We start from the raw sequence: 24,469 nt of genomic DNA on the forward strand, positions 1-24,469 counted from the left end.
TTTAAATCAAGTTTACAGTCCCATTAACGGATTTTTAGTAAACACCCGAAATAAAATAAATACAAAGTTTACACTTTGGATATATTGAGCTCAAATGATGTTACAAAGCGAAATACAAACCAAAAGTGTTACGACTCAAAATTATCAGAAATGCCAATTTAAATGTTTTAAGAATCTGTCTTCAAAAACCCATGCTTATTGCATTGTTAATAAACAACTTTTTTGTGTACTCAGAGGAAAGACAATAATAATTAGTTCGTGAACCCTAAGATTAATTCAATATAAATAAAAAATTGTGTAAGCGAGAATAAAGATAGCTTGTGTAATGGTATCTCATTATAATAGAGTTCAGAATTAAACACTCCTAGTTAATTTCCAATTATTCTATTAAGCGAATAGAGGGGAGGGGTAGCGGCAAAAAAAGGTATAATTAACACACAAAATGTTATTAAGTTCCTTTTTTAAAGTATCTTTGAAGATGACGACATTTAACACTTTAAAACATTTTAGAAAAAATTATTAATAAAAAAATTGTTGAACAGCTTTAAAAGCAAAATTTCCCTTGAAAAAAAACAGCTGAAAGTACCTTAACCTTTAAGAAAAAAAGGTAAAATTGATATTACTGAATGCTCTTATTTAAATCAGTTATCAATTTCACATTTCTCCAAAACCTGTTTTATTATTTTGATATAAGAAATAGGCTAACAGCTGACTTTATTGAGGGAGTTTTGTGAGAGTTAAGTTCTATAGTGATATGTGTTTTTCTTTGGCTTGACTGCAACTACAGATATATTCGTGACTTTCTACATTCTTCAATTCTAAACAAAAATTAGTTTTTACGTTTTAAAATAAAATGTTTCCGTGCAAAATGTTTATGTTTTGTTAAAATGTGGGTTACATCTAAAATTTTCCTTTTTTACAGGTTTTTAATTCACGTTTGAAGAAATTGCGTCATTTTTGTACTTTATCAAGACACAAGTACAACATGACGAAAAGTGATAACAAAGGAAATGAGTCTTTTTCACAAACTAAACCTTTCTAATACCTATATCTTTGTACCCTGACAGTATAATTTGCAGTTTGAAATATCTAGTCTATAACATTGGGCTGCAAAGTTATAAGGATTAGAAAATCAGAGTTTGTGGCAAAGACTCGATTCCTTTATTTTTGTATCCACACTTCATATTTTAGGAATGACGACTTTTTTCACATCTTACAACCCACAAAAAAATTTTACTTATCAAGGTTCAGGGGTATTATTTCCCTAGAAAAAAAGATATTTCTACATTTATATTTGTTTTATTTATAATTTATTTAATCTGTGATATCAGAATAAGCAAAATATCTGAAAATATCAGGTTACAGCAATTTTCAAATTTTGAATAACATTAAAATGCATGCATATAAAGGTTTCATATTTTTGAATACAAATTAATAATTATTTCGTAAAACAGTTGGATTTTTTTTAAACATTATTACATTGAAGGAAGTTTACAAACAATTTAAAATTTATGTAAAATTTCTTCACAATGAATTAAATACATAATTTGAAGGATACTGCAGAGTATTTAGACAGAAAATTATTGTGTTTACCATAAAAAAGTTTTTGAAAAACAAAATTGGCTTCCAACCATTACAAGGTCCCCTTAAACAGATTGACATTCTGAGTGATCTTCCATTTGTAGAGTGGCGTCAGAGGAGTTTTCAGGGGGAGGGAAGGGGAGGGAAGGNAAGATTATAAAACAATTTTATCAGACAAAGATTATCCAACAATTTTATCAGACAAAGATTATAAAACAATTTTATCAGACAAAGATTATCCAACAATTTTATAGGACTATGATTATCCAACAATTTTATCGGACAAAGATTATACAACAATCACTTTAAAAATAACTACTGCATTTTTGCCAGACAGACTTTCTTTGCATGCAACGTACTTCTATCATCTATAATGTATTGTGAATTTTCATTTTCTGACGAACAAAAAATGCTAATTTTTAGTGCCAGAGTTTTCAAAATTAATCATGAACGTGCATTGACACTTGACAGCCCATCCTTAGACTGTAAGGCCTTTTTTAAGAGGGGGGGGGATTACAATCAACTACCCTTTCGGTGCGCTCTGCAGTATTATGCAGTAAACTGAACGAAGATATATTATATATTATATTATATATTTTAGCTTAGGGGGATTTAGCCCCCTCAGTATTTCCCAGACCCAAACATAAAAACTTATGAAATTTGTATGCGAATGCAAGAACAGGTCTACAGCATGATCATTGCTCCCAGGGACGGTTTGATAAAGGACTGGTTGTGTCATTTAGGTCGAAATAAGTTAATCTCAATAAAATATGTTCAATATATTCACAAACATTAAATATATGTAAAACGATTTAAATCAAATATTTAGAAATATTAAATAAAAAATTTAACTTGTGAAACCTTTACAGTCTGAAGAAGATAATTTATTTTTTTAGATTTATAACTGCAGGATGAAATTTTGTGCAAATTTAAGGTAAAATCATTTAATTCATTGGCTTGATTCTTTAGTTGAATTGTAAATCAAAACAAATCAAATCATGTTGTTAGGGAGTCCTGCTATCCATTCCCCCAAACTCGAAATAAATATACTAGTTTAAAAATGAAGTAATTTCTCATAACTTGTACCATATTAGAAATAAAATTATTGTCCATAATTCGACCATTGCATTTTTGTACAGAGATTTAATTTTGAAAGCTTCGAGAATAACTTTAATATGGGACTCTTTTTATAATTATTTACTTCCTCTGTTTTATAAAGATGTGGAGGTATGATCGGTGAAAACAAGTTTTTTCCCCCAGAAAAATATAACCTACCTATTAAGTTTGTTTTAAAGTTTTATGTACGGGGAGGAAGAGAATTTGCTTAGAAGATATGATCTTGCTGAAAAATCTGGGTTTAAGGTATTAAAAATATATCTAATACGGTAATTAAATAACAATATCATTTGAGTAAAAAAATACTAGCAATTATATATATACTTATATATATAAGATCGGGCTAAAATTCAAATCCCTACATTGGATAGTGAAAACTATGGAATATTAAAGATAAAAATAATAATAATAGAAGATGATCAACCTTAATTCCGTAACAATCAAGGCTGAACCTCCATCAGAAGTAACCACCAAAGAATGAAATTTAATGGGTGCTTAAAGGGACTGTTCAGGAAAAATGAAAGGGGGTATAGGCTGAAACCTAGACACTTTAGGAGTTGATTGCGACATATATGAGTTCTATCTGATTTCCTTGCCTCGAGAAATTAATATAAAACGGTGTCAATTTTATACCAAAACGAATATATGAGAGTTGGTATATATTTTTAAACTTTTAAACAGATGACATTCAGCAAATGCGGTACGAACCTGTAAATTACGATAACCAAAAGGAGCCTTAACAGCTCGAGTTTCATATTTATCCATTTTTAAATAGATATAATTGATTCAATTGTTCCACCAACGGCAGTGCAGTAAACTTTGAAATTTATACCAAATCTTATATATATAAGTTTTGGTATCACGTTTTAACTGTATTATATCAATATCTTGAGACAGGGACATCAGATAGAACTCATATAGTCGCAATCAACTCACTAAGCGTTAAGGTTATAACAACTTTTCTTTACTGTCCCTTTAATTCTTAAAAACAACTAACTAACATTTTTGCTATTTTACGATCCATACTGCCTTGAACCAGATATCAGGGGTGTATATTTTAGCTTCCATCTGATTTCTTTCCCTCCCTCTTGTTAACACATAAGTTGATTTTTCTTCCACGTTTGTTAGCGCACGTTTAACTATCACTAGTTTCAACACATCATTTTGATCTGAAGGGGGTAGAATGTGCATTCCCCTACAGTGTTCCAGTAGAGGAGCTAAAACTAAAACTGATGAGCACTGGACTTACCCAGGTAAACAATCAAAATCAAATAAAATCAGACTATTACCATTGACGTTCCTGAGACGTCCTACTAGAAATAAGAATTAAGATGTTCATTCGAAACGCCCCCTCGATATTGGAGACCTAGACTGCCTTAATAAAGTAAAGTAACAAAAGCCACATCATAAAGAAACTATACTAAATCTTGAAACCAGAATTTAATATTATTTCTGCACTTTTTTTAGTCTATTATCTTGGGAACCCAGCGCTGCCAAGGTTACTAAAAGTTACTCCCGCCGTTTACCCGCACTTGAACGATTTTACAGGGAAACTAAATTTTCGCCATTTAAGTAGACCCACTCAACTTAGAATCTCAAAACCAAGCTAAGAACATTCCCCAATCAGTTTTGAGGCAAATCGGTCCAGGGGTTTCTGAGTTATGATCGGACAAACAAACAAATAGAGATTACAACATTATATATATAGATATAGATAATGATTTGTTAAGTAAATATTTGAAAGAAATATTTTATTTAAATTCTTAAGATCCAAATGTGAGTGAATGTCCAAATAAACAAAAAAAATCTATTCTTGATTTGGTTAAAAAATAACTGAATTTTCAACAGGGTAAATTCTAAAAGATAGAACATGCTTATTGGGATTGTTGATAACCTTATTCTGAGAAAAGATGTAGAAGAATTGTGGTGAAATTGATTGAAATATAAAGAAGAAAGAATATCTCAATTATTTTTGCTGAGACAAGGGTTTTCATGGTATGGTTGTAAATAAAAAATGAGCTTCTCTATAAATGGAGGTTCAATTAAAATTGTGTTAACAGTCTCTAATAGATCTCTTCCAGGTACTGATCAACACAGATCCTGGCACTGTATATGGATATACAGGCAAGGGTTTATGATTTTTTTAACAAATTAATCCCCCACCAAATTTGATTATTCAGCAGTGGCGTTCTTAGGTTATTGGGGGTAATGTAAAATTATAACTTTTTTCTTTCAAAATATATACCCTTGTATACAGGACGTAAAGGAGAAGAAGACCAATTTATGGAATCCTTAAACCTTTCATTGAAATACTGTAGAGAGCTAGGAGTAAAACTCCTTCATATAATGAGGTCAGAACATTGAAATTTCATGAGCTAATAACTTTAAATTTAAAAAGAATGAGGTCAGAACGTCAAAATCTTATTTGGTCAAATCAAATAAAAAAACTAATCTACAACTAAATGTATATTATCAAAAAAATTGAGTCTTTGACACAAGCTCAAGCTTTCTAATCACTATATTGCTGCAACCTTACGGTGTAAATTTTTGATATTTCAAGCTTAGATTATTTGATCTAAGAAAAGTCATAGTTTGAAATATCTAAAATCTGCGACTTCATAGCTGAGATTTTAAAAAATTAAGCCCGACCCATGTAAACTCAAGAGTTTGACTGAATTATGATTGGTACAGATTTGTCCAATGAGAGATGATTTCAAAGTTGTGTCTCCATATGGTCTGCATACTTATTTAAAACATTTAGCTTTCTTCTGAGTAAATTTCGAAAACTTAAACTTTAAGTATATTCATTTTTTCCCTGGTGTTTTTATTTTATAAATAGAGCCAATTTGACACTGCAGATAATTCCCAAGATTTAAATTTTTTTTACGAAATTTACTATCTCCAACATCAATAAGGACCAAGTCTAAACCTTGAGTCTTCACATGGTCTTTACTTAGGCTGCGGCATTAATAGATGCTAAAGCCGGATTTTCCCCGGATTTAATCTTAAAATCTCAGCTCAGGTTACATAGATATAGGAATTAGAGAATCACAGTTTGTGGCAAAACTTTCTTGTTTCAGCGGGATAAAGCAGGATGGAGTTTCTAAGGTAGTTTGACAAATGATAAACTAAAAGTGATGTAGGGGTAAGAAAAATGTATATCTCTATAAAGCATAATTAACAATCTGCCCTACTAATTCTGAATTGAATTAAATCTGGAAAAATTTTAAAATGGCCTTATTTGAAAAACATAAGGGGTTAGAATGGAGATGTACATAAGATCATAATGTTGAAGTGAGCTGAATCAAACACTTGTGAATGAGTTGGTGTCACAAAATATACTTATAATTTACTGAAATCAGCTGAACCCCTAACTATGTCAAAATATTCCACCTATTTAAAATCTTTAATTTATCAATTTTGAATTCTTCTATTTATCACAAACATGAGTAAAGGAAGAGGTGAAAGGACTGATGCTTAGTAACCTAAGAAAAGCTATTCCAATTCTAGAAAGAGAAGGTAAACTAATCATCTTAATACTATAAATAACAATTAGAGACAGGTTTATTCATTTATTATAGCCTTATATTACTTATTTTCATTGATTTTATATTTCGACCTCCGATTATCATTGATATTTGGAGGTCAAATGCCTTCAGAATCATCTGAAGCCAAAAAGAAAGAGGTATCAGAATGGAATCGAAACACCAAAAAACCTATGATTTGTTACCTCACATGACTTATTTTCACTGATTTAATATTTTACCATTTTTGGAGGTCATTATCGAATGGAGGTCAAATGTAGGTCGAATATTTGTGTCTATGACAAATGGGGTAGCATAAAATATGATAACATGTCTGATTAACTTAAAATAATTTAATGAGTGTGAAAAGCGTGGTATTTCTTCTCGTATTTTCTGAGTTCATGGAGGTCAAAATTGGACCTCCGATCTCAAATTTTCTTGGTGATCTTTGTAGATGACCAAATTAGAGGCAAAATTTCAGCCTTCTTATCATAATTATTAGGACCAAACGCAGCCTGTACAAAATTTTGTATAAAAAAGTGTCAAATTAGGCCCCTTTCACTTTTCCAAAAAAATATTCTTGCTCTAGGTGTGATTGGACTACTGGAACCAATCAATCCATTTTCTCTCCCAGGTTATAACATGGACAGTTTCAACCAGGCTGTAGATATAATTAGGTAAGAAAATCATCATGAACCTAGAAAAAAAAGTATAATGGTATTCCCAAAATCTTTATAAATGATTTAAAGTAAGAGAAAGCTGATTTATTCAACCTAAATCAACCCAAGGGTAAAAGACCAAACTGACTGTAGTTTGAAAATATTTAAAATACTGAGCTTTTGAACTCTTTTCTATTGCAGGGAGCTGAATCATTCAAATATACGGCTTCAGCTTGATATATTTCATCTTCAGCAGGCGGGGGAATATCTATCAATATATAGCAAGTTGTTATCTCAGTCTGTCTGTCTGTTTGTTTGTTTGTTTGTCCCGTCATAACTCAGGAACCCCTGGACCGAATTGCCTCAAGTGTTGATTGTAGAATTCGGGAGAGCCCGGGGAATATTCTTAGCGTGATTTTGAGATTCAAAGTCGACTGTGTCTACCTTTATATGGAAAATGGATCGTGATTTACAACAAAGCGCGGGTAAACGGTGGGACTAACACTACCCTGAGCAACGCTAGGTTCCCAAGCANAAACTAGAAATTTTACTAAATAATAAATTTGTGCCTTTTTTTCAACAAAAAATACAACCCTGACTAGGTGGATGGAAACATTACAAGAAGAATAACTGAACTACTTCCATTGGTTTCACATATTCAGATAGCTCAGGTAAAATAATATATTAATAGGACAAACAACAGAAGTAAAACTTCATTGAGAGTTTCAAGCCCAATCACAGCAGTTCCTTTTATTTTTTCTCGAACAGAGGTATAGAGGGTAACTTCCTGGGTGTAGAATCCCTTAAAGTTATATCTTCACTGCTTTTACAAGCTAGCACCAGGCCTGCTTTGTTTGATATTAAGATTTATCCAGGAGTAGTGGTAAAAAAATCTTGCTTTTTACATTTTGATGTTTTTTTAAGTAGCATGATTTGTTGTTCTGGATTCAAATGACAGATAACCTGGCCGGGGGCTTCAAGTTTAAACAAAAAATTAAAGAGAAAACTTATATTTTTTCTCATTTTCGAGTGATGTCCCAAAAGTAAATACTTTCAAGGTTCCTTTGAGAGGAGAGCCCAATAGTTCTGGAGAACTAGATTATAAATACATTCTTAAACTACTGGAGAACCAGAGATATCAGGTAGTATGGGTTCTACAGTAGTTCCAGAGAACTAGAATATAGAAATAAGTTTGTTCTAAACACAAAATTAGGGGGGGGGGGGAATGTTTTGGGGGGTTTGTCGCTGAATTGGAAAAACTAAGTGTTTAAGGGTAAAAATAAAATTACAATTTTACATTTTTTTTCAAATCTATTCTCAATCAATCAATTTTTACCCAGGGTTGGATAGGACTGGAGTACAAACCGGTTTCTAATACACAAGATGGATTGCGCTGGATTCAAGATTTTGGATACAATCTATTGTGTATATAATTTAATATATATTGTTTTTTAAAATAGATTTCATATTTTCGTTTTTAAGAGAGGGCCACTCACAAAGAATGAGATTTCAGAGACGACTGTACATAATTTGTACTATCTGCTTCCCAATATTTCCTGCAGTGTGTAGACCTGTATTTTTCTTATTAAAATCTTTAAATACGCCATTAAAAGACAAAAATGGCAAAAGTTAATTTAAGCTCTGAATCGTTATACTTTCAAGTGTTTTTGGTCATCATTTCAGACTCATCCTTTGAATGTAACCCTTTATTTTTGTTCTAAAATAAAGATCGCCAATAGTGTTCTTTGTATACAAGGAAACTACACGCCACAGCAGAATATAAACTCCTCCCCCCCCCCTTCCTCTTCTCATCTTCACATCCAAAGAAATTTTATCTATTTCATGTTGAACATGACCCAGATACTTATTATGATTATACAATTTGATCTAACAATTCTTTTAAAACTAATTCGGTTTGGGAAAAAAACACAAGTGTGAAAACGCTCCAAGCATGTTATGTAATGACAATATTGTTAAATGTAATATGATGCTCAAGTGTTTTCATTATACTCAATACACACAACAAAAAATAATAATAAACAAATGGCCAATTTTGTTATCAATAGTTTCAGAATAACAGAACTACCGATATAAATTAATATAATATTTTAAGAGTGAGATATCAACAGTCTGTAAACGTAATATTACGTGGCCCTTTATTTTCAGATCGGTATGCTTTGATAAAGGATAAATAAGAAATGGATAAGATTTAAGACTTTAAAGATTTAAGCTACAGAATCACTGATAGAAAACAATATAATTCAACACTTTGCTAGATAGAAAAACTATGAAATCTTCTTCTTTTTTTTCCCTCGGATAAGAGGTTTAAAGGGTACCGTTGTGAATGGAGGGTCATAATAATCTACGCCTACAGTCTATTTAACCTTGCCAAACAAATACTCACCAATATCTGTATCAGAAAGGTTTTCTTTCATTAACAACCGGGTCTCAGTTGAGTCTGCCCTCGTCGGACTTTTGGTAGTTCGGAACATTTATAATCCAAATTCGCCAAACTTTTTCTCTTCAGAAAATCACTCACAGTCAAATTCCGCAAGTGTCTCTGCGGAGATAACTTTTAAACATTACATTTTCCCCACGCAAGTATCACATTTTTTTGTCCATCATTTACATTTTATCTTATTCTGCAAATAATTGATGATGAAAACCAGAAAACAAATATTATTTTATAATATAAAGATCAAAAAAACATTGTTTACCAAAACGTTTATTTGTATCTTGCGATGTTTATTCAATAAATGCTGAACAATTGTTTCGAATATTTGTTGTTTTCAGCTTGAACATACCCTACCCCTCATCTTTGTCTGACTACAGGAGACCTTGTCTTTTCAAATCTTCGTAGGTTTTCTTGTTTACCACGTTTCCCTTGCTGTCCTCAAACTCTTCCTCCTGCAATTTAGAGAAATTAAGAGAAAAACCAAATGTTAATTATGTAATGCATTAATTTTGCATTTTGATTTGCAATTTAATGCATTCTGTAGAAATACTAATATTCAAAAAAAGATTTTGCCCTGCGGTTGTAATTTTAATTTAACTTCCATTTTAAGAGGGCTGGGCATGCAAGATTCACAACTACTTTTTGTAACTCTGACCTAGAGAATAGGGAGTAGCAGAAAACTGTGGAATCAATGTAAACTTAGTTCTTCATTATACTTAATAAATGTTCCTCAGGATTTGTAATTTACGATTGTTACAACTGATATATTTCAGGGCACTGTAGATAAGTAAGAGTTCAGTTGAAATTACAAGATCCTTTGTGACATTTAAATGTCAAAACAAGAAAGAAGCCGAAAATTCCACTGCATCTGATTCTTAATGTAATATCCTGTAATGTTCATTAGTAGTTATTTCCAAAGCCCCAATTCTGAACCGATTTTCGATGTTTTAAGATTTGAAGTATTTATAAAATATTGCCGATCTATTGAGTCTATCAAAACACATTTTATTTCATGTGAATCCAATTATTCAAACTTTTTTTACAAACACAATTACCATCTCTGGTTTCCAGGCCTCCTCCTGCTTTTGAACCTTCAGCTTCTCCCACAGCGCCATAGCGTCCTCGATCTGGGTCACGTTGGCGAAATGTGCAGTATTAGGTATTCCAAGACATCTAGACAGATCAATCAATCAATCAATAAATAAATCGGTTCATCAAACAATCCGTCAGAAAATTGACTAATCAATGTTCTTTTAATCAATTCCCTTGAACAATCAGTCAAACTATCAATTAAACTAACAATCAGTTAATCAATTAATCAATCAATTTTTCAGTAAATTAGTCAGTCAGATTTTTTGATTTTACTGCTAATTCATGTATGAATAATACCTCATTCCATGCGCGTGTCTCCATTCTGCAAAATGTCTCTGAAACGCCTTGGGACCCTTGTAGGTCTGGTTACCACAGATCTCGCAGTTGTAGGATATATTCAGCCCGTGCAGCTTGTAGAGCCAATAGGGAATAGGTTTCCCGTCCCAGCCCAAAGGAAGGTTCTATAAAATTTAAGTTAAAAATCATGCTAAATATACAAAATATACTTTACCAAGAACTACTTGATTGACCCCCTAGCTATGAACTGTCTACCTGATAAACCACCTTGCTATCAACTATCTAACTGATTGACCACTTAGATATGAACTGCTACTTGTTTGACCTCTTAGCTATGAGCTGATTAATCTCCTAGCTATGAACGACTTGGTTGATAAATCTCATATGTGCCATTGGTGGTAGCATATAAAAGTGATATAAATATGCTGAATTTAGAACTGATATTGCCAAAAGCTTAAAAGTACCTAAACCAGTACATATTGCCTGATATGATTTTTTTCTCAAAAAATGAAATCAACTATTTTGATTTAACAAATAAATGTAGTTTAATTGAACTTTAAATCGTCTCGTAGCGGCAACACTTAATCTTTACATGTAGCTAATCCCAATAAGATGAAGCCCCATTTTTTTGGGGAGGGGNTTTCTTGGGGGTTCTCTACATATCCCCTGTAACCATTTGAGACTGTGCGCATGTTCAAATTCAGAGAAAATGTAAAAACACAAATTTGGGTCACCTTAACCTATGGTGGTATATGACGACGACTATTAAACTTAAGTTATGATTTTAAGCAGTGCTTAGGATCCATTTAATTTTGATGCGGATCCGGATCCACCGGATTCGGATCCAGGTCATTTCTATAAGATTTACTGAATCTTTTTAACAAAAAATAATTTTCAAATTTTTGTTTTATTTTTTTTTGCATATTTTTATCCTAAAACTTGATGAATCATTCAGAAATAAGGAAATTCTCATAATCTCTCTTTTTTTCAAAAGTTTAGATTTTGGATCTAAAAGTATAAAAGGTTTTTTTTTGCAGTTTTTGGTTGATATTTTACCCCTTGGATCAAGATCCGTGGATCCGCATATTTTTGCAGATCCGGATTCCGGATCCAGGAAGCCAAAATCTTGCGGATCCAACGGATCCGGATCCTAAGCACTGATTTTAAGTAGTTCAATAAACATAAACTACAGCAATTGCACAGTTTAAAGGGACGGACCGGCTATGTAAGCAGTGCTTAGGATCCGGATCCGAATTTGTTGGATCCGCAAGATTTTGGCAAGATTTTTGGATCCGCAAAAATATGCGGATCCTTTCCATTGCGGATCCAGGATCCTGATCCGGATCAAAATTAAATGGATCCTAAGCACTTATAACAACAATTAAATTCAATGATCCATTTCATTTTAATGCGGTTCCGGATCCGGATCCAAGTTCAAATCCGGATCTGTATCCAGGCAATGACCAGTTCTTTAATATATAATGATTTGTAGAACAAATGAAGAATTATAATTGATCCAACGAATCAATATCATAAGCACGTTTAAATAAAAAAGATTCCTTAAATGTCGTCTTTCTATTTCGCATTTTTATGTGTTGATAATTACAGTGTAGAGAAAACTTTTGCTTTTGCTAACCTTAGGGTTGTATGGAATATCATCATCATCATCTGGATCCTCCTCCTCCTCAGATATCTCTCCCTCGCTCTCCTCCCTCTCCCCCTCCGTCCTAGCCTGCTTCCTCTCAACGTTCTCCACCGTGTCGTTCCTCACCTCACCGATCAACTCCGCCATCCTGTAGATCTGACACTCCAGGCAGGCAATCTCCCTAAATAAGTGGTTAAACTTAAACAGCGATTAGGTGGGGGTTTGGAGAAAAAAAGGTCCAATTATTTAAATTTTCAAAAATACTTTTATAAAGAATATATTTTAATCGATTGGAGTAAAGTTACTGTATAAATCTGACTTATTATTTACCTATGTTTTGAGTTATCAGGTCTTCCTGCCTTATTTCCAGGTTTCTGTTTAGAAAATATAGCAGCAGGTAACTCGGTAACATCTCTCCCCTGTAACATAAGAATATAAGTTTCTTAAAATCAACTTTCTCTGTTTTTCACATGAAGTTAATCTTAGAGACTGATTTATGCTATTCAAGCTCTCTTGATCTGGATCCGGTTCAAGGAACTGATATAGTTTGTATTCTGATCTGGATCCGGTTAAAGGAAGCTGATATAGTTTGTATTCTGATCTGGATCCGGTTCAAGGAAGCTGATATAGTTTGTATCCTGATCCTGAGCATTACACCCGAAAATAACAGTTTACCTTCGTCATAAACAATCTCTCAGCTCTCTCCTGCAGAGTACCTCCGCACTTTAAACCCAGAGCCAGCAACCCAGATTTCAACCTTGGAAGCAAATTTATCAATCAATCAATCGACTCAAATTTCAACATTAATATAAAAAATATAGTAATTCAATCAATAAACCAACCAACCAACCCAGATAAGCAATCAGAAAAACAACTCCAACCTTGATATAAATATCTAGAAAATCAATTATCAATCAATTAATGAATCAATTAACAAACAGTTCAGTTCTATTACTAAATCTAGCAAAACGACTAGCAAAACAAACCAAAGGGGGGAGGGGTGTTAAGCGAATGACCCCCTACACATGAGAAGGTGTAAAGTTGGTTACCTATCTAGACCAAGAGATGATAGTTCCTCTGGTGTACTAAACGCGCTGAGGTCCAAATGTGCACCAGTGTGAGCCATTGCTCCTTGCTGCTCCTTAGCCCAACCCGGTAGTTCTCCTGATAATAATATTCATAATTATATTAATAATAATAATTATAAATTTCATTAATCGTAAAATAACAACTTAAATTGAGGATTTAAGTGTGTTCCTTACATAAAATGGCCACTTCTGTTCACATTATTTGTTGTAAAGGAGAACGCAAATTTAATAATAAAATATTTAACTTTCCGTCGGAAAAAATCATTTAAATTAAGGAATATTTTCATTGTCTAATTGTATTTGAACACTTGGGGATGGGGGGGGGGAGGGCCCGGAGGGAGGTCTCGCTCGTCAATATAATTAACTTTAAATTCAGCTTACCCCTTACCTCCCTCCCCTAAAGAGATGTTAGGTATATTATTGGTTTAATTAACTAAAATGGGAGAATAATGAGGAAACGCGTGAATTTTTCGATAAAAAGTAAAAAAGTATTAAAAAGAGTGGAAAAACATGGCAGTTAGAATCCAATCTTTATTCATCCACTATATCCTTGACGGATATCAGTAAGATTAGAATCAATAAAGTCCCTAAACCCTTTCTAACCTCGTTCAAGTTTTCCATCAATATCAGCGCTAGCATCAAGAAGTTCATCGTCAAGGCGTAGCAGAGGTTTAGTTCGGTTCAAGAACGAGTAGAGGTAGTCAGATAGGATAGATAGATAGTTCTTATAATCAGCATTCTTACGCTCCTAAATATGGACAAACAATGATTTAATTGTTTCTACACGAGTACAGCAGAAAACCGCAACTAATTTTAATATACAACAACAATTAAAATAAATTATTTTCAAAAATAAAATTCGTGGATTTCTATTTTATTCTTGATCAGACAGAGAATTTAAAATAAACCGTTGAGGATCGAACATACAACTCTGTATACGAAGGTTCACATAAAATTACGTCTACACTCCCTTTAAAGCCAGATAAACAAAAGAAAATAAATATTTACCTTGGGTATATCTGCTAAAGCGTCGAAATTCTTGATGTACTGAATATAATCCATCCTTTCTACACCCTTAACATTTACATTACTTTTTACAAAAATTTAGAAGAAGCTAGATGATGAAAAAATAGCATCTGACTATTAAAACTTGATATCTAAGAGATAATGAAATTACGAGTAAAAATGCAAGAAAACATTTCTCTAATCATCTATATCCATATGATTACTTTGCTTTTTGATGTTTATGGGCAGTCAAATTTGAAAAATGTTGTCAGAGAAAACCTGGTAATTCGAACAAATTTTTTTATTGTTAAATAAGATAATTAAAACTGTTTTTGACTCGAGCTTGCCCATTTTTATTTCTAAAGTATTTTCATTTGATTTGCACTCCAGGTTATAACGGATACCCAAATCAATATTCTAGATTTTCGTATTTTTTTTTAACGAATAATTTCGTCCTTTTTTGTCATTAAAGCCAAGGTGAGACAACCATTTTTGATTTGTGCACACAAAAAGCATTTTATAAAGATGCCTTAAATTTTATGTAGAAAACAGTTTTGCTTCAGTAAAATTATATCAGAAAAATGTCACACCACTAACGTTAACAGTCCTGCACAAATATAAACAGGCTGCTAGGAACGAGGAAATACTAACCTTGAGGTTAATGAACTTATCGTAGCATTCATGAAGATCCAAATATTTTCCATATCCTTCCTCATCACTGAACAAAAGTAATTTATAAGAATGATTATGAAAATTTTGAATTTTATAATTTTAGAAGATGATTTTTTTGTGGATTCGTTCGCAGATTTCTTCTGATAAAACCCAGTGAATTCAAGAAGCGATACTTGGGAAGAATAAATTAACAACACTATTACAGGGGCGTACGAGAGGGGGGCCTGGATGCACGTGCCCGCCCTACGCATAGCGTAGGGAGCCTCATTTATGAAATGATTTTGTATGATGTGGGGAAAAAATGAAAAATTTGATATTAAAGGGCAACTTAAGTTTATCCTTTTTTAATACTTTTAAGACAAAACTCAGCAAGAAAAACCCCTGAAAATTTGTATTGCGCTCCGCGTAAACAAGCATAAGAAAACCTGGACATTAAAAGGCAAGTTTTTCCTCCTTTTTTAATTGTTTTTACCCCCAAAAACTCCACAATTAAAAGTTATAACCCTAAAAATTGTTTTGATATTCCGAGCAAACAAACCTTACTGCTGTAGGAAAACATGATTTTAGAGATTAACTGGAGGGAAAAAACTTTTTTTTTATTCTTTTTATTACAATTCAAATTAAAAATTTTATAACATAAAACCATACACTTTTTTTGCTGCTCCGCTAAAACATATCTAATTTCTGTTCGGAAAATTAATTTTGAAAGGAGGAAAGATTTTTCAAGAAAGGAACTAAGTTTTTGCCAAAAACTTAGTTCCTTTCTTGTCCCTATTTCTTTGGAACTTGATGGTGTTAACATTATTTCAAACTTAGGCTGTTTCACAGTTCATAGAATTCATAGCTTAAATATGAAGATCTAATTTCCTTTGAACCTATGTTCTAAACCAAGCAAAGCTACAAGTATTAAAGATATACGGTTCTTTATTAGATAAAAAACTAGTCAGTACTTTTGTCAAAATAGGGATTTTTGGGGGGGAAGGCTCAAAATCTTCTACGGGGGTGTACAAAAAATTTTGTTGACGAGCTNACACTAAAGCTCTCGTACAACTAGTCAGTACTTATGTCAAAATAGGGATTTTTAGAGGGGGAGGGGGCTCAAAATATTCTAGGGGGTGCACAAAAAAATTTTGTTGACGCGCCGTACACCCCTGAACAGTAGTTACAGTTATGACTCAGGAATATCCTTATATATCACAATAAAATGTAAAAACCACATCATTAGCTCTACCATTAGCTCTACCTTAACCTTAATAATGTAAAAAAGAAAAGGTTTTCGGAAACGTGGATATAGAATGGTGTTTAGATTTTAAATCTATAAATCTAAATTTTTTAATATCAATAAATAAATATCTAAATTAATATTTAAAAAAAATCAAACTTTTAAAGAACAAAATCTCATATTTTATTTAGCCTGTCACCGGCTACCCCTGAGTCTCCACAAAAAAGTTCAGTCCATTCGGTCCAGCCGTTTGGCCGGCTAAAGAGAATATATATACGAATGCCTTGTTTTATTATATAGATTTACATTTTTATCGGGGTGTAAATATTTCCAATTTTTTATACTTGCCCCCCCCCTAAAACTTTTGTTATTTCCTGGATACCTAAATTCACAATTTTCTCTCTACCTTCCACTTTCCTTTGTTCCCCTTCCCTAACTACCCTACCTTCCTCAAGTACCTTCCCCTTCTACTTCCCTTCACTGTTCCTTTCGTAGTTCCCTATATTCCTCTTTCCTTCTCAACTTTCCTCCTTCCGTCTCAACCTTACCCTTTCCCTCCCAACCTTGCCCACTTTTCCTTTTCCCTAGCTATCCCCTTCCATACCAATCCACTTTCTTTCCTCCCCCCGGGGGGGGGGGGAATAATTATACACTCCACTGCATTTTTATCACTAGCAAATTTTTCCTAATTTAATCAAAGGATCAATTTTAACGACTAGCGAGAGAGTAGTTATGAACTACATAGACTAGGTTGGCTACTTCTCTTGTGCACCGGTTCAAGGTCATGTGAAGTGGTTCAACATAGTTTACGTAGTTCAAATACTACTCAGTTATGGTGCATGTTTTGGACTGGATCCTAAGAAATAACAAAACATATAATTCCAAATCTGTAATAAAAAACTGAATGAATTCTGAATAAATACCTGAACGGAACCATGGCTAGATCGTCAGCTGGGTTTTCGCGGATTTTCTTCAACTCCTCGAACTCCACCGACATCGGGACGGAGATCTCCCCCGGATGCCGTCGGTGGAACTCTTTAATCTGCTTCAACCTGTAAAACCATACATTTAAGGGAAGCTAAATATTGTCTTATCTCCCACATCTTTATATAGTGTACACTAAACTACCAGTAATAGAACTAGATAAGATAGTATACTTTATACCTATCTATAATATAAATAAGCTACCTGTTATAAAACTCTGTAAACTCATTAGGTCCAGAGAGTGCTTGAACCTCTTTCTTCCTCTCTCCGTCCTTATCCTCGTATATCTCGCGTAGCTTATTCGTCGTATCATCATACCTAAGCCGCATTTTACAATCTGTCTGTTCGTTTGAATTCAATAAATGTTTAGACGGCTGAATCAATCGGACCGAAATTTTCGTTACGCTTCAAATGACCCGAACAATGTATTGTTTATTATGGATAGTTAAGAAATTAGAATCCAGAACGTCTTCCAAAAATAAAAACAGAACGCTAAAATTTTATTACTTAAATCTATTTTTGGTTTAAAATACACAACATAACATATAAGTAATAATATTTTTTATAATGGCATTTTGAATCATAAAAATAAAATGCAAATGGTTTTATCACAGTTAAGTGGTGAGAACGAGGTAAATGACTTGACCAGCTAAAAATCAAAGCCCTGTTCCTACCTCTCCAGCATATGTCGCTGCCTGTGCTCACTGTTGATGGTTTCTTTATGTCCGGCTTTAGTCATCAATCTTTCCTAAAATAAATAACATTTTAATCATGAAAATTATTTCTCGTCAAAAAAAATAATCCAACATTTCACTAGGCACGCCACACGTCTTTTTTTAAAAACGAAATTGTTAAAAGTTGTTAAAAAAAAATCTTTATTTTTTCTAATATGGGTCCCAGACTAATGTTATTTTTCGTTTGAACAAAAATCAATAAAATGGGAACCCGAGGAAACTCCTTTATCAGGATAATTTCCCATTAAAGAATTTAATTTTATTGATTTACAAATAACATTTTTTGTTAAAATAATTAGGGTCTGTCACAGAGAAGGATTCCCCCCCAAGAAAGTGTCTTAACCTAACCCTAAATAAATACTAATTTTATTGAAAATTGTTGAAAGAGTGGTCATGTTCAAAATTGATAGGAGGGGGAGGGGGGCGGGGGAGAAAGGAGTCCGCAAGGGAAGGTCCAATAATCGTTCTCTAAGAAATTACCAACATTAGATTGAAATAAGAAGACAATCCCTCCGCAATATCCGTTACCTGAACAAGAGCATCAGTAAGACGCTCCCTCTCTTCATGGTAGCGTCTTTGCTGCTCCAACAAGCTTTCCATATTCTCTTCTGATAAAAACAATTTAAAGTTCAAAGTGTATGGCGTTGATCAACGATCGGCAATTGTAGTTTGTTTGTTCAAAAACATAATTTTTCAAAAGAAAATATATCACAAAAGTCTTTCATTTTGAAGAACATTTCGCCGGTTTTTTATTTAAGTTTACAAACGATTCGCTCCGTAGTCCGTGTTTCAACAAATTATTTGGTTTGGATTACAGTGAATTAGGATCCAAATAAATGTCGTCTTTTAAAAAACTGAACTTGCGGTGCTGCTCGACTACAGAGCCCGTTCTCTCCAAAATAATGTTCAAACAGTGGTCGTGTTGTTCACGTACTTTGGGGGACGATAGTTTGACCGCTAGATGTCTCTCGTTAGAACTATCTATCTATCAGATAAGAATTTTGCGTGAGACACCTAGCGGCCAAACTATCGTCCCCCAAAGTACGTAAACAACACGGCCACTGTTTAAACATTATTATGGAGAGAACGGGCTCAGGGTGTCCCACATCATATCAGACCGTCAACGGGTATAAATTGCGATTTTCGGGACTAATAAGAAAATTTAATTAGAATAAATCAATTTGAAAAATAACACAAGGCTTATATAAGAATTTTCTTGCGGAAAATGATAAGTTTTTCGAGTTTATTTTGTCGTTAAAGATGAGAGATAATCTAATGATATGGGACGCTCTGTAGGTAATGTTACTCTTCTATACGCAACAATTACACCCACTATCTTTCCGACCTACTGCAATATCGGACCTACGCCAGCTGTTTAATTTTGTATTATTTGAGGGTTAGGTTAGGTTAAGACAATTTCTGGCCCGAGTGCTGCGGCTATGGACAGGCTAGGGGTCGAGCGCCGCGGCTAGGATAGACTAGGGGGCCGGGCGCTGCGGCCTCAAGTTCCTATAGCAGCTGTAACATCCCGTGCTAGTATGTTGGATGTGTAGTCTGTATAGCGGATTTGGTGTAGGTCAGAAGTGGATCGTATAGCGGATTTGCGTAGGTCGATAAATACAGGGTGTCCCACGAAACATGACAGTATGCAGGACGACTTGAATGTCGTCTTGATTTTTGATATAATTTGCTGCGTTTATTTTTCAACCTAATTTTAGAAGTAAATTTCTAGAGATAATAATCGCAAAATTTCCCTTGTCCTGCCATTTCCAAAATGTGGTCTGCCTTTTTTGTGCTTCCAATATTGCCCAAGATATGAAGAATTTCGTTTAGATTTCGACAATTTTGCTTTTATTTAACAAAATTGAAATCTGAACCAAACTCTTTATATCTCCAGTAATATTGAAAGCACAATAACGCAGACCACTTTTTGGAAATGCCAGGGCTAGGAGAATTATGTGATAGTTGTTTCAAGAATCATACATGTTAAAGTAGATAGAAGGCTAAATGTCACAAATAAATTCAAATACCAAAGACGACTTTCAAGTCGTCTTGCTATTGTCATGTTTCGTGGGACACCCTGTACATGCACCGTTGAATGATCGATCGGCATTCGATTGGTCTAATGTTGATTGGTCTAATGTTCATATGGACTAATATATGTTCATTTCAAAAGGTCTGATTTGTTAATTGTTCAATTGCACTCAATTAATTGAAATAATTTTTGAATTAATTATTTTAATTTTATACTTCACCTCCTATATATATATATTTGGGCGGCCTGGTGATTGACTTCTACATGCACTCCCCCCCCCCCCTCTTGGGAGTAGTGTGACGTCCACGCGGAGCCAGAGAACGGAGTTTGCAATATCTTTAAGGGAAGGATAGACGTAAGAGAGAAGAATGAATATCGTCAACAATTTTTCTTTGTTGCTTTCTTATTAAATGTCCAAAGGAAGAATGGATAAGATATGTCATAAAAAAGTCATAAATATACCATTATTTAATCGTCATCTTGAAAACTTTTAAACGTTATTACATTTCCATTATAAAAAAGCCTCTGCCAAATTATGAAACATGAAATATTCATGTAGCTCGACTAAAAAATACAATTTTGACCCAAATCAATGTTAAGCCATGAGAAAAAATTAAGGCAAAGTAAAGTTCTATTTAAATTATGATATCAAATGTCGGAAATTTCGTGTGTAGTATATTGTTAGTCTTGAAAGCTTGATTTCGATAACCTCTGTGGACACTTTTAGATTAGAAGATCAAATATTGATCCCACAACAAAGTCATCCTTGCAGATTAAAACCACAATGGGATATCAAAGGGGAATCAAGTTAATTCGTAGGTTTGCTTGATCCTGAGTTTCTCAACATAAAAGTTTGACCTCTATTAAATTGAAATTCTTGAACGGTATTGTTATAACATAGCATAACAATATGCATAGCACTAAAATCGGATAATAATTTTTGTTTTGTTATTTTTTGTCCTTACTTTCAGATTCTTTAGTTTTTAAAAAACTTGAAGTGTAATTATCAAGTGTCCGTCGCCAACTTGCATGGCTATCATTAGAAGTGTAACATTAAAATTATTAAAAATAACTATATTCCATGACTTCTTTTTTATTTTATAATTACTCTGATTCTTATTAAATCATTCTGGAAAGTGGAAAGTATTTTTGCAAACAGTACTTGCTTAATTAATTGCACATCTAGGTTCTTTATTTTTTTTTTCATTTTTAATGAAAAATGTTTGATAATTTCTATCAAATTTCAATTTCATATGTGTTTTAATTCTTAAGATTTTAACACAAATTGTTGAAAAAATATGTGAAACCATTAATAGAATCAACGAAAACATCTCAATAAATCCTCCAAAACATTCATACTTTTCCATTGTTGAGAATGAGTATCCGTAAACTTCAGTCTGCTTTTAACTTCTACATCGGAGCTGTGGAGTATGGATTCAGTTTGGAGAAGCATATCAGAGTGGAAGATGAGAGTGGTGGAGAACTCCCTCTGTTACCCCAGCCTCCTCTCCCCAATCCGTTCCTAGATGTAGGAGAGGAGGGAGAGGGTTTATTTGGGCCAATTGATTTTGCACCTGATCTGCGTGCTTTAGAATTACAAGAAGAGGCCGCACATGAGGATGAATCTGATGCTGAGTACGTGGATGCTGAGGACTACTTTGATGATGACAACTCAGATGAAGACCAACTTTACGAGAATCCTGAATCTCAAACCGTGGAAGTTGTTTTAGAGCTAAGAGCTGGACACAGAAGATTGAAATTGTCCAGTGTTAAGATTGGTTCAGATCCAGAGGTTCTAAGCTCTGAGAGGTTTAGTATGAATGAAGACGAGGCAAGACTTTTCTGCTTCAACTGGATAACTCTTGTTATGAGAAAACTAGGAGATGTTATTGAAAACTCTACTCCAGAAGATTTATTCAACCTAGCTGGAGCTCCACACTTCACGGATTTAGTCAACAACTATCTTGGAGATGCGTTTATTATGCTGAGTCAAGAGGAGCAGTAAAACTTTATAATAAACATTTTACAAGTATATGTTTGATTTAATAAACGTTAATTTTTAGTGCAAACAAATACACTTCTTACTTGAATTATAGTGAAACCCATTTATAGATACGTGTTTGTACAATTTACTTTGATGTACGATAGTTCTTGCCAACCTTGCAGTCAGAACCAGAAAGCTGTGGAACATTAGATTATATTCAAATTGTTGATACAAAGCAAGTTGTTTTAAAAGCAGCTTAAGAATCAATTATAAAGTGAAATGGTCTGGGCACACTGCACAATTCTGTCTCACATTTATTATAGACTATTTAAAAACATCGCATAAATGTCGTAGTTCTCTTCTATATCTTTTTAGCTCTCATTGTTTACTAGTTTGCAGGGTTACCCACACAAAGTCTTCACAAGAAATAGGTTTAGTTCAGGTTAAATTTTATGGTTCCTGGTTTTTTGAAAATATATTTTCAAATCCTTTACAAGTTTTGTCATGAGTTTGAATCGGCGTTATGGTTGAAAATAAAACCTTGTTGACGATATTAAGAATAATTTTTCATATAAATATCAATAAAATGCTTCTCTAAAGTAAATTGACTTGCGCAATTCTATTGCAGACCCGAAAGTCCACGAGATAAAAATGATCCAGAATAATAAAAAAAATCAAGTTCATAAAACGATAAAAAATGAAAATAAAATATACAGGGTGTCCCAAAAAACATGGGAATTCAGTGATGAATTGGATATCGTTTTTGATATGAATTAGCATTGTAATACCTAATTTCAAAAGCCATAACATAACTATGTCTGCTAGAGTTTAATCTATGAATACGGTAAATGGCTGTAAAGATGTGTCAATAATGTATCCGCAAGATGAACAGTGAAGAAGGACAAGTTTACTCTGTTTGTATACTGCAATTTTTTTTGTTTTACTAAGTACACCCGTATGCAGTCATAACATAAACAAACAAAATGTGAACATAGCAGACGAAACTTACAGATTGCAGCTTTCTCAGTAGGTATCACTATACTAAATCAAAGAATTATTTAAAAAGACGATATCGAATTCGTCACTGAACTCCCATGTTTATTGGGACACCCTGTATCATACACTTGGACCCCTACTAATGTGGAATAGAATAAAACATTAAGATGACAGGGTCTCAAGAGAATTGGTTTCGAGAACATAAAATGATTCAGGAAAACTTTTTTTTTACTCGTAAAAAGATTGTTCCAAGAGTTCCAGGGTCCAAATAGTTCTATAGTACAAACGTGCGAAGTACACCTGCAGTATGGGAAGAGTACAACAAATGTCAGTTTCACTTTTCTTGACATAATTACCCTCTAAAATCCTTTTACTTTATGGACACTGCGGTTTACTCCAGGTTCCGTGACCTGTATAGCTTCTGCCCCACCCTTATAATATATCAATAGGAAATGAGATACTTGAAAGGATTGGTAATGACGGTGTGAACAAATATTTCAAATTTGTTGGACTTAAACTTGACGAATTTTTAAACTGGGATTTTCAAATTGAACATATCTCGAATAAAATAACTAGCTCAATATTTGCTTTGTCTCAAATTAAGAGTATCTTACCATTAAATATTCGTCTACTTGTTTATAACTCTCTTGTAAGGCCTCATATTGAATATGGATTTGTTACTTGGGGAGGGGTTAAAAACTATGAACTGCAAAAAATCATTTCTTTGCAAAAAAAAAGGCAATCAGAGTGGTTAATAATAGTACTTTCAAGGCACATTCAAATCCATTATTTTCAAACTGAAAGTTCTTAATCTTGATGATACATACAAACTTTGTGTTCTGACATTTATGCATGAATACTTTAATTTTAACCTTCCCTCTTCCTTCCTGAACCGAATAGAATAAAATCATATAAATTAGAACGGGTTTTAAACAAAAATTTAGAAAGCTTTCCGTCCGCAATATTTCCTAAATTATGGAATAAAATTGACCTTAAAGAAACTAAATCTGCAAAAATATTCAAACAAAGTAATCAATATTTATCTTGAGAATTATGAGAGGTTTAAATGCATGAAACCTAGCTGTATATAGCGTGAATAAATTTTATATAAAATAACTAAAACTTTATTAGCTTATTTCTGTTTTATGTAACTACCATCATTAACACCCCGTATTTTAATTTATCTCTACATAAAAATCCCTCTGATCTCACCCTGCCACAGATCACCTGACAATCTCCTTCCTTCCATTCTTCCTCCTTCTACCAAAAAAAAGAAATATAAATGTTCACTGAAACGCTACATTATAACAATTTTTTTAGCTTTTCAGGAATTTAACTGGAAGAATGACAAACATAGGTCTAAAAATGCAGAGGATTAAC

The 24,469-nt window shown here is 33.2% G+C and overlaps 2 protein-coding genes across 2 annotated transcripts; one reads left to right on the forward strand and one right to left on the reverse strand.

Annotated features, from left to right (window-relative positions):
• Nucleotides 1–1,737: 1,737 nt before the first annotated feature.
• On the forward strand, nt 1,738–8,341 carry LOC111702925 (putative hydroxypyruvate isomerase). Its single transcript, XM_023474736.1, has 12 exons — nt 1,738–2,515; nt 2,877–2,943; nt 3,873–3,950; nt 4,779–4,821; nt 4,955–5,048; nt 5,778–5,805; nt 6,153–6,216; nt 6,811–6,898; nt 7,082–7,136; nt 7,483–7,551; nt 7,939–8,022; nt 8,221–8,341. The coding sequence occupies exons 1-12, from the start codon at nt 2,493–2,495 to the stop codon at nt 8,311–8,313; spliced, it is 786 nt and encodes a 261-aa protein (XP_023330504.1). The 5' UTR covers nt 1,738–2,492; the 3' UTR covers nt 8,314–8,341.
• A 1,246-nt stretch (nt 8,342–9,587) lies between these two features.
• Nucleotides 9,588–18,681, reverse strand: LOC111702924 (splicing factor 3A subunit 3). Its single transcript, XM_023474735.1, has 14 exons — nt 18,603–18,681; nt 18,015–18,088; nt 17,545–17,658; nt 17,280–17,408; nt 15,114–15,180; nt 14,466–14,531; nt 14,061–14,205; nt 13,419–13,533; nt 13,045–13,126; nt 12,700–12,788; nt 12,361–12,550; nt 10,725–10,888; nt 10,391–10,508; nt 9,588–9,787 (listed from the first exon to the last, which is right to left on the reverse strand). Exons 1-14 carry the CDS (start codon nt 18,672–18,674, stop codon nt 9,707–9,709), a joined length of 1,506 nt encoding a protein of 501 aa, XP_023330503.1. The 5' UTR covers nt 18,675–18,681; the 3' UTR covers nt 9,588–9,706.
• Nucleotides 18,682–24,469: the final 5,788 nt, after the last annotated feature.

Source organism: Eurytemora carolleeae, unplaced genomic scaffold (assembly GCF_000591075.1).
Source record: "Eurytemora carolleeae unplaced genomic scaffold, Eaff_2.0 scaffold526, whole genome shotgun sequence".
Classification (NCBI taxonomy): domain Eukaryota; kingdom Metazoa; phylum Arthropoda; class Copepoda; order Calanoida; family Temoridae; genus Eurytemora; species Eurytemora carolleeae.

Coding starts and splice junctions, on each gene's coding strand:
- LOC111702925 (XM_023474736.1), top strand. CDS start 2,493: ATGAAATTTTGTGCAAATTTAAG. Junction 3,951..4,778: donor TGAGCACTGGACTTACCCAG/GTAAACAATCAA, acceptor GATCTCTTCCAG/GTACTGATCAACACAGATCC. Junction 5,049..5,777: donor AAACTCCTTCATATAATGAG/GTCAGAACATTG, acceptor TTCTTGTTTCAG/CGGGATAAAGCAGGATGGAG.
- LOC111702924 (XM_023474735.1), bottom strand. CDS start 18,674: ATGGAAAGCTTGTTGGAGCAGCAAAGACGCTACCATGAAGAGAGGGAG. Junction 13,534..14,060: donor TGATGGAAAACTTGAACGAG/GTTAGAAAGGGT, acceptor TATTATTATCAG/GAGAACTACCGGGTTGGGCT. Junction 12,789..13,044: donor AGAGATTGTTTATGACGAAG/GTAAACTGTTAT, acceptor CTTATGTTACAG/GGGAGAGATGTTACCGAGTT.